This window comes from Anguilla rostrata, chromosome 3 (assembly GCF_018555375.3).
Source record: "Anguilla rostrata isolate EN2019 chromosome 3, ASM1855537v3, whole genome shotgun sequence".
Lineage (NCBI taxonomy): Eukaryota > Metazoa > Chordata > Actinopteri > Anguilliformes > Anguillidae > Anguilla > Anguilla rostrata.
This window is the reverse complement of record NC_057935.1, coordinates 23,239,069-23,253,118: the sequence shown is the minus strand read 5'-3', so window position 1 is coordinate 23,253,118 and position 14,050 is coordinate 23,239,069. Positions and strand designations below refer to the sequence as shown.

The following is a 14,050-nucleotide window of genomic DNA, read 5'->3' as shown; positions in this document are numbered from 1 at the left end:
GATTAGGGACTTTCCCCCCCCCTGTTACTTTCGGATATTCCCACAAGTAAATTAGCACATCATAGTGATGGATTATTATTCTGTTTTAAATTTTCTCATGTTGTTCAACATTTTTCCTACTGTATTACCTCTTATTTCGCTCTATGCTCCCCCATGCTGATTTTGGTCGCTCCTGGGCTGGCGCCTGCAGTAAGAATGCACAGACAACATAGGTGTATTAGTTTTCACATTATCTTGTTTCTTCCATGGGGGTCCAAACCACAGGAATGCACTGGCTTGTTCTCTTCCAGGTCTTCTTGGGCCTGTCCCAATCCATCTCCATATTGATCCAAATAACAAAAGCTAGCCTTATTATGCAATTTGAGGTTTCCATCTCTCACGTATTAACTTGCGCCTTCAGACCCTGAGAAAATGAATCTAACCGAGTTGGCAAGCCTGCCAAGTATTGCGTGGTTTTCCTTCAGAAGTCAGTTACACCGTGACGAACATCCAGCATATATTTCATTACATCATTTTCACCCCAAATTATGTTCTGTACTTTAAGTCCCCGCCTCTCCCATTGATATTCACACGGGGGCTGCTCATTTGGTTGGGGAACCATGCTGTAGCGCATGGATAAGGCCCACAGTCTGGGGTTAGAATCAGCAATTGGCGAATGCGTCACCCAGGATATGGATGAGTTCAGCCTGCGTTCATCTGGAAACCCCACTAGGAGAGGCAAACCCATGGTGTGCATGCAGCTGCATTTGAGCGGTCTTCCTTCGATTCCGCCCTGTCCGAGTTTGGCGGGGGTGCATAGGGAGACAGGTGGATGAGTCATGTGTTTTGAAGGAAAGCTGTGGGTCTGTACTGAAGTCTGATACCCATGTTTCCTGTGTGGTGGGGTTGCTCCACAGACGTGATTGGGGGATAATTGGACATGTCAAATTAGTGTGGGAATTGGACATACACAGCCCTGTGTTGGGTGCCAAAATATTAAAATAGTTATTAGGAAATCATATTTTTATGTACTAGTCAGCCTGCTGGTTCATGCTTGTAATTTAGTCGCTATTCACAGGAATCCCATTTGGATACTGTTTCAGTTGTCTTCCCGTCAGTGCAACATTTGTTTCCATAACTGCTTATCTAAGTTGCCTACCTGTACTTTAGTTACATTTACAAGTAAGGCAACAGACAGATACCAACTTTGAGTCCAGTGAAGTTACAGTGATGTTGCTTTTTTCAATGTCTTGCGCTTCAAAGGCAGGTAAAATGGCAGAGAAGGGCTATCATGTACAGTGTCTTAATACTGCTGCAGTTATCTCTGTTACCCTCATTAAGAAAAGCTTTGGATGCACAGCAGGAGTTAGGAATGGTGGGACCATATTGAGCATTTCTTCAATGTCTCCCAGTTTTTAGAATGAGAAGGGAAACCTTTGAATATCTGTGCCATCGTCTTTCCCGTTGCCTTTCCCAACAAGGCACTCCTTTTCACCAGCCAACCTTGTCAGGAAGCGTGTAGGAGTAGGTCTATGGTGGCTCACTACTGGTGCAGGATATTGCATAATTGAACACCTTTATGGCATAAGCAGTGTGTTTGATAGTTTTTGTAGTTTTTCAGGCCCTGAACTTTTTAGAGAATACATACATTGGCCCCAAGGTGATTGACTCTTGGAAGTCATCAATGGCTTGAAAACAAAGTGGCAGTTCCCTCAGTGTGTGGAAGCAGATGACAAGTCCCATATGCCCATCATAGCCCCTAATGAGAACCACAGAAATTATTTGAATCAGAAAGGCTGGAAATTTGTAATATTACAAATAGTGGTGGACCTTAAATTCAGGTGGGAACACACATATGCAGTATCATATAATTCAGTATTTGGACAGTGACACGTTTTTTGCCATTTGGCTCTGTACTACAGCAAATTGTATTTGAAATGAAACATGGAATATGAGGTTGAAGTGCAGACTGTCAGCTTTAATTTAAGGGGATTTACATTCATATCCAGTGATCCATATATGAATTCCTTGTAGGAATTACAGCCCCATTTATATATAATCCCCTAATATTAGGGGACCAAAAGTGAAAGTACTCTCACCCCTTCTAGCTTGAAGTATCTATTTATTAAATGGTGATACTAAAGGAAGCTGTAATGAAAGTGTTTCCACAACGTAGTATAAGTAGCGCATTGTTAAAGAGGACCTTTGCTTTTCCTCCTGAAGCCCTTCTCACGGATGCTGTTGACACATAAAGTGACTATCTCACTCAAGCTCAATGTCACATCTTTGTGTATTTTCGTTCCATCTTTGTATATTTCAGTAGACTGGAACATTGAAGCTATAAGCTTTTGTAAGCGGCAATAAGTGACTGTATAGCCGTTTTGTGGTTATGGGTTGCACTTGTACCTCAGAGGCTACAGGTTCTGTTTCAAGGTGGGACACTGCGGCTGATATCAATGCCCAACATTTGACTGGTTGATGCCAACACAAATGTCAACTTATGAATAACAGTATAACAACTAACAACTGATTTGTATATTCAAATATTCATAATATTTCAACTTTATTTCTTTATTATTAAGCAGAGCCCATGAATCTAGAGAACTACTGGTCTCTATATAGTTTTACTTGCGAGTTTGGCTGGTAAAAATGATAAAAATGAATATATCTGCAAGCAGCGATGTCAGGGGCCAAGTACCAAGGGTGAGCCATAGTGCATTGGGAGGTACTTTGTCAGGGACTGCAAACCTAATCCAAATGACATCTTTACCAACTTTGGTATGTATTGAATGGAAAGGTACATCTGTTACAATTATTGGAAATTTGTTCAATTTGTACAGTTGTTAAAAAATTTGAATTGAGGCTGGATTTATAGGAGGTGTGGTCAAATATCTTTTCTACAATTCATGCATATTCATATGTATTTTTTTAAGAATCTTGGACTGAGGGGGACGTGCTTCCCAGGGCTGTTCCAAGTAAGCTGTCTGAGGGTTCCTCTCAAATTTCATACATTTTCGGCTTATGGAGCCAATGCAAATGAGTACTTTGCAAAAAGTGCCCCCTATAAACCATATTGCATATTATAGTTTTTGAAAAAAAATATGTCCTTGTATGAGGATAATGCATTTATGTTCACATGAAAGATTATCAGACGAGGACAGTGGGTTTAGATGCATGTAAAATAATATCAATTATATATACTATAATTTATATTAATTATGATTATTTATGATTGATATAATTTAAAAATCACAGCAAGCAGCAATGGAGGGGCTCAGTGCTCCATTTCATCCATGCAACCAATGCTGTTGATTGCCCTGTTACTGCATTGGACCTGTTACTGTAATGTTCCCCCTAAAATTTGGTTGAAATATCTGTTTTTGTTTCAGATAAATTGCCGTTTAAACTTGTTTTTTGGTATAGTGCCTCCAAGTGGCCAATTTTCACTAAACATGCGGTGTGCCCTCCATGCCTCATGGTAAGCAAGTTTGATGCCAATAGACTAAAGGACTGCATATATATGGCCACTCATCCTTTATGGTGCCTTAACTGCCAAATCTTTTGGCATATTCAAACCATATTGTTTGACTGTGTTATAGGAAGAAAAAGAAAAGAAAAGGAAAGCTGAAAAGTTAAGCGGTGGTTAGAGCGTCCGTTAATGGCTAAATGGAATTTGCTTTGGACACTTGTATATCGTAAGACAGTGGTCTCAAACTCAGTGCCATGGAGGGCTGTGTGTATGCTGTTTTTTTATTCCAGCCTCAGATCTTGATTATATAATTAGTTTATATTATTATATAATTAATTATTTGATGAATTAAGGATGCAGGTTAGCACATAATGGTGACCCGACGTCTATGGTGACCCGCATTGTCTAAATAAAAACTTGCTTATATTCTGTGCTTCAATGCAGTTAAATGCATACGTCTGAATGAGTAATTGGACTCAATTAAGGTAGCATTAATTGTTTGGAATGAAAACCTGCATACACACGGCCCTCCATGGCAACAAGTTTGAGACCACTGCTGTAAGAGAAAACAAATTTAGTACTTCCCTGTGAAATCACAGTACTGGAGTTTGTCATTTCAGCTCCATGAACATAGCACGACATATGAAGAAAACCCTTGATCTGCTGTCACTGGTCACAGCTCTTAGCCATATGTACACAGAATTGCTATGAAGTTTTGTTTTTTTTATTCAGGAAAACAGCAAACTAACACCATGGATGACGTCTAGGCAACCATCTTATTTCAGACACTAGCATATGGCATGACTTAATGCTAAATGTTAGTCAGAACAAATTTTCATCCAGAAGCTAAATTTAAGCATTGCATACAGGTTTAATTGTGTGTTACGCTGAAGTATTGACTCATTCTGTACTGAGCCAGTCAACTTGGCCTAGATCCAGCTCTTTCAGTGTGAAAAGGTGGGCTGTATAAAGCCCCTGGCCTACTGTACATAGCTTGGGGGTGGCCTATCCCTTGATTGTAGTACTTGTGTTCAGAAAAGGATATTAAGGGTATTAATTGAGTGCCACATCTTGTCTGCCAGTACAGATGTGGTTGTATAATAATATTTCCCTGAGTGATCCCCTCCACCCCCACAAGTTTTCCTATTTTGTTTTAAGATCAAACATAACATTCAGCGGGAGAGAAGAAAAGGCTTGATCCTTTTGTCAGTAGTGAGAAGACCTTGAGCTGCTGTGGGCTTTGGCTACAGTCTGCATCAATCTGAAGGAAAGACATAATGTTTAAATGCTTAAAGTGGTTTGTAACCCTTTGTTAACCCTCATGGGTGAATTCGGTGTGCTTCATGTCACAACATACAAAGATAACAAATTCACAAACATTTGACATACAGATTTGCATATAGCTGCAAGGTAGTACCAGGTACACTACTTCGTAAACTGTTAGTACCTGTCATTTCAAGTCATTCTTGTAGTTTTGTATGTAAACAGCATTGTGGCTGCCATTGTAGTACCTGTCATTGTAGAGCCTGTGAATATAAGTTTTGTTTTGGTATATGTTATCCTCTGGTCTGTTTTTCTTTTTAAATCAACACAGATACCGTGGACCATTGGTTCTCAAACCATCTGCCGGAAACACACTACAATGAATGCTTTTTAATTGGCCTACCCCCTTATTAAAATGTAGTCAGACTTGTATTTAAATGTGAATTTCAAAAGTAATATGTATTTGAACAACTGCATTTGCACTGTATCTAGTGCTTTAAGGTGTAACAGATGCAGTCCTAAATTTACCCTGTGTGAACATCAGTGGAACATATTATGTACAGCAAGTAACTTTTTCATGAGTAATCACATCTCCTACCACAAACCATCTCTGACCAACTGTTCAGGAACAACTCCTCTAGGTGATGAACCCATTGAACCCTGAATAAAATGTTACAAAACTCCATTAAATTAATATGACAATGAATAAAAAACATCTTTGAATAAATAGCATATAAACAAAAGGGAGGGAGAGCAAATACCAGAGGTGATTCTCTTTTCTTGTTATATTTATACGATGTTATGAATTCCAGCTTTGGAAGCCATGGGGGCAAGTGATCACAGAGACAGCAAAGAAAATGGCTACCTCGGTAAGGGCGGTATTATTTATGAGTCTGCTTGTTTGCATTTTTAAAATTATTTAGGTTTGTTGCTGTTTTCCTTTAGTGTTGCTTCTTATTTGGATCTCCCTAGAGTAATGCATGACTGCGTAGACGTGATTTGACATTGTACTGCAGTGTCTTTTTTCATTCTTTAATTCTGTAGTAAAGCTCTGTCTTCATCTGTGCTCCACTTCTGACCAGCCCAGGCCTTACAGGCAGCAGGGAAATGGAAGGAGAGACACTGCTGAACATTATGACCTCTGTTGGCTTCCATTATAGTTCTGCACATACACACACACGCACACACACACACACACACACACACACAAGCACATGCACACCCGCGTGCACACATACACACTTAAACGCATGCATACACACACACACACATACACACACACACAGAACCTTTAGAATTTTAAATTGATTGACTAAGTTGGTTTATATACAGCATTTCAATTCTGGTTATAGCAGTGAACAGTGCTCTGAAGGAAAGATTGTAGGAGTGCAATACTAACGTTTAAATAGATTTTGTCAGTTTTGATTCTCATCAGAACAACCCCCAAGTATGCGAGAAAACTTCATATTCTTGTGACAGTTTTAGATTTGATTAAAAAAAATAATAATTGAAATGCTAAACCTCTCTAAGGATTAATCTGGGCTTTCTCTGTAGTTCAGCTTCCCAGCTTGGCTGTCTTTGAAACTGGGCTCTGATCATAAATCCAGTACTGGAACAGAACACCCTAACTACAGCCTCTGTTTCTGAGAAGAGGACATAAACTTCTCGCTTCTCAGAAATCAGGAACGCCAGTCAGCTTGGGGCGCTTTTTTTATTATTGTGTGCGATATTCAGTAGTACCTCTTCATTATCCCCGTCACGGAAATTCAGTTGGTCTAAAGTTGCACCGCACAAAAATAATTTCACTATTGTGAACATTGGACATGCTTGCAGTACAAACATGGAAACACATTGTCACCATTTGAAAATGGGCTGAGTCTTCACCTGTCCCTTATAATACTCCAGTCCTGGAGGGCGTTCAGGCAGAGTGTCTACAGGTATTTGTGGTTTCTTTTCAATCGGCAGTCGATTAAAGCCTCGAGAACAAGGTGTGTGGACTCTTAAGCCCGATCAAATGAAATCCATCACTTGTTCTGAAGCACACCTAAAACCAGCAGACACTGCAGCCCTCCAGGACCGGAGTTTGATACCCCTGCTGCAGGACATAATAAAACAGTAAAAATTCAACCGTAAACCATGACATCAGAAAAGTAGATGAACGCCATTTTGTTTCAGTGTTGTTCATTGTAACTGCTCCTGCTTGCTTGTTTCCCTTTGCTCGGCTGGTTGACGTGCACATAAGTTTTATTAGCCAGGCTGTTCCAGGGCCCCGGATTACGCTGCGTTCAGGTCTTTCATTATGGAACGCCAGGGTTAGGAGTCTGGAGGCGCTGAAAACGTCTGTTTCCTGCGCAAGGCCTCCTCAGAACATTACAAACGAGGGTTTGGGCAGAAGATGACTAAGCAGGAAGCCGGTCTCATCCTGGGGATCAGGTGAGATTGCTCCATGGTTATTACCTTCCAGTGTGTGTTCTGGGGGAGAGAGAGAGAGAGACAGAGAGAAAAACACGTCTTACCTCCGTGACCGAGCGAGAGGTTTTCTTTCACAACAGCCGCGTCGTACCACCCACAATCCTCTTCCCAGAAGGTTGTGGTTTCACAGAGGGGAAAGGGGGGGGTGCTTTCTCCAGCGCGCGTTACCTGGTGTGCATTTCGCCTTTGATCTCCCTGTGACCTGCAAGGGGGTAAACCTCAAGCATCTCTCTGAAGCCTCTAATTGGAGCGGAGATCGGGCCATCCTCCAGCCCCACACGGAACGTTCTGGAACAGCTCTGTGTGAACCGTTCTCGCGTCCTGTGTGTTCCCATTGGCCGGTAGTCTCGCTGTACAGTACATTCGCCCCCCCCCCCCCCCCCCCGCCCTTGTACACTCACAAGCAAATGCATTCCACGATTTCTGAAAAAAAGCCTGAATTTTTTTCCCCCATCATTGTTAAGGAAAAGAGATATCCAGGCATACATTACACTACCTAGAAAGAGGTATTGTGCATGGTGACATAGAGAAGGCTAAATATACAGCAATCATGGCGGCAGCCAGATCCTATCGCACAGACTCCTTCTTTTCTTTCTCGTTGTCACCTAAACTTGAGTTAAACCGACACACCGCAGCACAACTGCTCAGGCACCGGCGATATGGATATTCCTTTTCCCGAGCTATAATATTTGTACATGCAATATTTGTGCTGAAATCCCGATATTCTTCCTCCCTCCAGATGCTGGGATGTTTGCGGTCCGGAGCGTTTGATGGTCCTTTTATCTGCGGCGCTCTTTGAAATCGGCTTTTTACGAGCGCCTTGTTCCTGCCATCAGTCTCATTTTTCAAGGTTTTTTTTTCTTTCTTTCCCTTTCCCCCCTGCTGCACATCCTTCCCATTTGAGACTCTCCCCGTTTGACACTGTGCTCCTAGCCTTGAAAAAGGAAGAAACGAGCGAGCCAGCAGCTCATTACTGTAAGTCACTGGTTGCTTGAGCCACCCGGGCTCATCACCTCCATCTGGAACATTCTAGCACATCTGGCACCCCCAGCCCCGGCGTCCCGCTTTCTGGCGCTCCCACATTCACATTTACATTTAGGGATTTAGCAGATGCTTTTATCTAAGCCAACTGCATATTTAACTTTTTTTTTCTTTTTTTTTTTTTTGGATGCAGTTGATTTATACAACTGGATGTTTGCCTAAGCAATATGGGTTAAGTAGGCCTGGCGTACTCAAGGGAAATCAGCATTGCCCCGCCGGGGAACTGATCCTGAAACGTCCGAGTTACCAGCCGGATTCCCTAAGCCCTACAGCTGCTTGTCCACCCGCTCGCCCGCCCGCCTGCCCACTCGCTCGCCAGACTGTTCGCTCGCCCACCCGCTCCCCTGCTCGCCTGCCCACTCGCTCGTCCACTCGCCCACTTACCTGATTGCCCACTCACCCGCTTATCCGCCTGCTTACTCACCCGCCCACCCACTCACCCACCCGCTTACTCACCTGTCCACTCGCTCGCCCACCCGCTTACTCACCTGTCCACTCGCTCGCCCACCCGCTTGTTTGCCTATCCGCCCGCTTGCTCTCCCGCCCACTCACTCGCTGTGCCAGGTCATGTTTGTTAGCCGCTCGCTCCTCACTGAAGGTCAGCTCAGACGTGTTCGGTTCACTCTAGGGACAGACAGCCCCCATCTTGTTTCCCCTTGGTTTTATTGATCTGTGACTGAAACTGTAACCTTGGCTGGGTGAGAGCTGCACTCAGAAAAGAAAAGTGAATATCGCCTGCGTGATGCAGTCTTCAAAAAAAATCATCTGTTCTTATTATTTATTACTGAAACAGTAGTTGGGGGACAGACTTGGCAGCCCAGTAAAATGGCCCATTTCAGAATTAATTTCCTGCATCAGGAGTTTAGTTGTGCCAGCTTTTTTGTGCAAGCTTATTTAAAAGATGCTACCTGTTGTAATGGAAAGGTAATTAATTGTTCATGGTCTCTGCTAAAGCTGTAAAAAATAAATAAACCGGCCTTTAAATTAATAGAAAACAAGTATTATTATTCATTAAAAGTTAAATGGAACAGGTTTTATTTCATATTGAGAAAAACCTTGAAAGTTGCCTCTGTTTGACTAGTGTCTAGTTTGCTGTATTTACTCTACATCACCACTAGGTGAAGCTAAGCGCCTTTTCTGAATCTGTCCTCTCCCTTTGCAGTCCGACCATCAGGAAGACCAAGGTGCAAGACGCCCATAGCAGAGTCATGCTCTTAAATCACCCAGATAAAGGTCAGCAGCTCACTTTTCCATAGAACCAGGTTCTGCTGGATATCAGTAAAGGCTGTCTGTAGCATGTCCGTCTTACATTGAATCAATATTTTGACTGCCGTATTGAACATTTAATGAGCGTGAGAAGAGATTTGCTGTTTATCAGCCATTGTTGTCTAATTGTGCCCTCTACAGTTTAAGATACAGACATGATACACTTTCCTGAAGACAACTTTAAAATGGTCCTCTTGACTGAAAATTGGGGTCTAAATGTTTATTGTAGTACTAATATGATTGGATTGAGAACCTTCCACAGAGAAGGAATGGCATATTGCCTATAACACACACATGCACACACACACACACATACATAAATGATCTCTGTAGTAAATGTTCCATTGACATTCGCACCAGTCAAATTAAACTATGAATCTGTTACATGCATTGCACCAGTTACACTGGATATTTTTTATTCCCTAACTGGAGATATGTCATGATACATGGTAATACGGGGTGGGTCTTATTTTATCAATTTTGGTTGAAAGTATAGGTGCTTTCAGCGAAGGAACTCCATAACCAGTATATGTTCAGAAAAGACTAAAGTACTCAATTTTGATGCTTAAGATGATAGGGGGTGAGTAACAGAAAGTGCTCACTAGGGGTTTTTTCACCCTCTCAAATTGATTCAAGACCGGTGACTCAGCATTGTATGTGCCTAAGTGAATGCGTTAAACGAACTCAGACCCTTCTGAAACAAACCAAACTCAGACCACCTCAGGCGATGGTCTCAGCACAGTTTGTTTGTGGTTCTTTCTGAGGCCCCCTTAATTTGAGCACTGTGAGCACATAGCGCTTTGCGTGTTGCTGTACAATTTCATACCTTGAGACTTGCCATACATCGAATGACTTCTGAGCGTAATGGCTGCTGGTGGTGTTCGGGGGATTGTGTGGGCAGAAGAAACCTGCGCTCTTCTTGCATCAGCTTCCTCAAAATGTAGCACAAACAAATGGTAAACACATCTACAGATGAGAATAAAATTACCCATAATAAGGGGTTGAGATAAGTGACACACAACGCAGATATGCATTAACAGCATAAAGTTTAAAAGGCAATTTTATGACATAATGGTGCCAATACCTACCTATTTTTAGGGGCGCATTCCGTTCGGACACAAAATTGCCATGCTTTTAAATATTTTTGCCATTAATGGGTACTAGTATACCACCTAAAAAAAAGGTAATTATATCAGCTCCTGCCCATAATTCAATGTTATAGCAGGGGGGTCTGAGTTCTAAAGGTGGTTTGAGATCTCATCAATGCGTAAGTGGATCAGTGACTTACAATGTGAACACAGAAAAGACATCAAGGGTTCATTTGTAGCCGGTTCACTTTTCGGTTCACATTAAAAGAACTCAGTTAATTTTAAAAGAACTTCATGTAAAAACACAGTAAGTAGTGAGCTCAGAATATCTGGGATCTCTAAATCTGTGTTCCCTCGACAGGTAGAATGCTGTCCGAAACATGAAGCCTCAGGTCATCCAGCAGAGGGAATAATCCCATCCACGCTGCCTTCGTAAATCGCTGTTATGTCGCGGCACGGCACGGCATGTACCGGGCCCCGCCCACTGAAGGCGGTCACTCCAATGGTTGCCCCGGCTCCCTCCGGTGGCAGCCTGATGGATTGGCGCCCTCCCCAGGCCCCCCGCTCTTCACCCACCGCCCGGCCCCGCCTCCACCCGCCGTCCGTGATATATACAAACCCCGCCATCTGGAGGGAGGCCTGCTCGAGCAGGGCAGAGGGAGCGCCGCGGGGAATAGGCGTCAACGCGCGACAAGCTGTCCCCCCGCGCTCAGGCGGCCGTGGACTCAGGCCGGAGCAGAGCTGGGGCGGAGCGGGCCGGCCTGTCTGGCCCAAAGGGTCTTGAATTTACAGGTGACTGCTTAGACTAGTGGTTGATTAATTTGTAGATGTGTCATGCGCAGTTCCATGATCGCTAAAGCAATCGTGTACCGTCGAAAATAAAAGTGATGGCGAATGCTATCTGCCATGGCTAACGCTGCCAAAAACGTTGGAATTGCCGACTAAAATCTCTTTTTCTCCAGGCGTTCCCTGTGGACAGGATGGAGGCGGATTACAGCGAGGGTAATTCCTGAGACTGTAGGATCAGCAAGCCAGGGAGCGGGGAGAGAGGGAGAGAGCGAAGGAGAAGTGTGCAGAGGCTGGAGACATCCTCTGCTGTCTCCTCTCTCCATCCTTCCCTCCCTCACTCCCTCCATTCTTCCCTCCATCCTTCACTTCTTCCCTCTGTTTCTCTCTCCTTCCAACTAAACCTGTGTTTAGGCCAGATTTGGATGGGAACGTACTGATAATTTACAATGTTTTTAATGGATTTTTACTTTACAAAAAAAAAATTTGACCCTATTTCCTCCATTTTGGAGTGCCCAATTTAACGTGTCCATGCTCATCACTGCTATCTCGTGTGAGGTTCACCAGTTAAGCTCACACGGACAACAAGTTATAGGACAGTTTATGTGCAGCTTGTGCAGGTAGGCCGTTGGTATCAGAATGACCAGCGGGGGTCACTATCGTGCAGCGAGACAGAATCGTCCCAAAGACTGAAATCCCTCCCCCTCGTCGACTCTGAGGCACCGCCACATGGCGCTGATGGCCGTGGCTGGCATTGGCATAGTCGGAATTCTACCGCCGGCACGCGGTTGAGCAGGGCCTTAACGGACTGAGCCACCCGGCAGATGCTGATGCTGTTTCTCATGGTCCTCAGCCTGTCAGAATTCCCAGAGGCTCCCTGAACACATCTGGTTCTCTTGGGAAAAGCCCCAGCTTCCAACACAAACCACTGGCGCTGCTTGAGGATTGACAGAGCTTTTGTGGCCTTGTCTTTCCTCAAAAAGAAGCATTCATGTCAGTATACAGATGTATGGCAGTAACATAACCTGGCAGAACTTAACCAGCCTGGAAAGGACCCTACCTGTAGGATTACAGAGGCATAATGTTTAGAATGGCTGCTGTGAGTTTAAAGTAATTTTTCATGTACAGTAACAATGTTAGCATTATGTACTGTCAGATAGTGTCTCTCTGGAAGGGGCATACCATTACATTACCAGTGGACATATAGATAATTCGGAAATGACCATTAAATATCCATTAGCCTGCTAGTGCTACAGTTTGTCCAGTCCTCTTGAAGATTGGCTGCTAGTCCAATCCCCCTCTTGAAATAGAAGAGACGTTGGGTAGGGAAGAGAGAAGACGGACTGCGGACATGTCATTGAAAAGCCTTTGCTGGTTCCCACAGGCTGCTCTCCTTATTTGGCGGCTAAGATCAACAAGACAAAAGACCTTGTTGGATTGTGTGTCACGATTGTCGCTTGACTGGCTTTGGCTTCATCAGGCCAAGTTTTGCCCCTTCCAGGAAGCTTTGCAGAACCTTGCCTTGAAAGTAATATAGTCTTCCTGTCTCTGTTCCCAGCCACATAAAGTACAGGTTTTCCACTATCCTTCAAACTTCAAACTTCAAAAAATTTGCCCACTGGTCTTGAAAAATCATGGAAAATCGGCCAAATAATAATAATTAAAATCTTTTCCATGGGCAATGAATCCTCCATTCCTACCCATTCACAAGCTTGTTGTCACTTGCTAAAATGTTTCACAATATCACTTTGCTGATGGTGCCACCAAATTGTACAGATCCCCAATTTGTACACTAATTAGATTGCTAAAAGTCAACAGTGGACAGTGGAGAGTGCCTTTGTTAACACAAAATATTTTGAAAGTTCCACTTCTCAAGGATAGCCTTATAGCCTTGAGGTTTGAAAATCAAAATACTTTCCCTTAAAATGTCTTTAATGAATCAGGGTCCCAATATAAACCAGATTGGAGTGTGAATCATGCACACAGCATTTGGGCTCTCCAACCCAAGTATTTTACAGTTCAGCCACTAGGGGGTGACTTCTCCTTTTCAAGGAAGCTTGCTCATAGCCAGCTGGAAAATTTTTATGCAAATGTTCCGTATTGCATGTCTGCACTGTTGGTGCGTTCTCGGAGACTATTATGAGCGTGTCAAGATGGTAGTCTGTGGTAGTACATGCAGAAGATTACTGAAACCGAGAAGCATTTTATTTCTGTTAGATTATATATGTATACTCTGGAGTGTGAAAACTGCAGTGTAAAATTAAGCTAGAGGGGTAGGTAGTTGTTAGTGGGTGAGTGAGTGACTGAGAGAACAGAAAATCTGTTATAGTTATTTATAAAGTCGGCTGAATAAACCCTATTTTCATATTTGACTCGGTGACTAATTATTCTGTTCAGTGTGTTTTTACTGATGCAGGAACAGTGCTGTCATTGTTTGCTGCTGTTCTTGGTCACCCTCACTCCTCTGTTGGCAGGGCAGAGTTGCAGGGTGTGTGTGTGTGTGTGTGCGCGCCCTGAACGACTGATAGATGGCCTCGTGGATAAAAGGACATTCATTTTATTTATTCATGGCTGTGATGGCAGGTCAGAAGGCCAGGTCTACAATCACTATACTGGCACGGCCTCCACACAAACCGCTCCCCTTGCTGACCAATCAGGTGGCACCACATACTGTGAGTCCGCCAGA

At 43.3% G+C, this 14,050-nt stretch overlaps 1 protein-coding gene across 1 annotated transcript; it reads left to right on the top strand.

The window, feature by feature from the left end:
- The first annotated feature begins 3,952 nt into the window (after positions 1-3,952).
- LOC135249723 (dnaJ homolog subfamily C member 15-like) lies at positions 3,953-12,825 on the top strand. The gene is made up of 5 exons (XM_064325241.1): positions 3,953-4,006; positions 5,524-5,580; positions 7,068-7,144; positions 9,387-9,457; positions 12,749-12,825. The coding sequence occupies exons 1-5, from the start codon at positions 3,953-3,955 to the stop codon at positions 12,823-12,825; spliced, it is 336 nt and encodes a 111-aa protein (XP_064181311.1).
- The last annotated feature ends 1,225 nt before the right edge of the window (positions 12,826-14,050 follow it).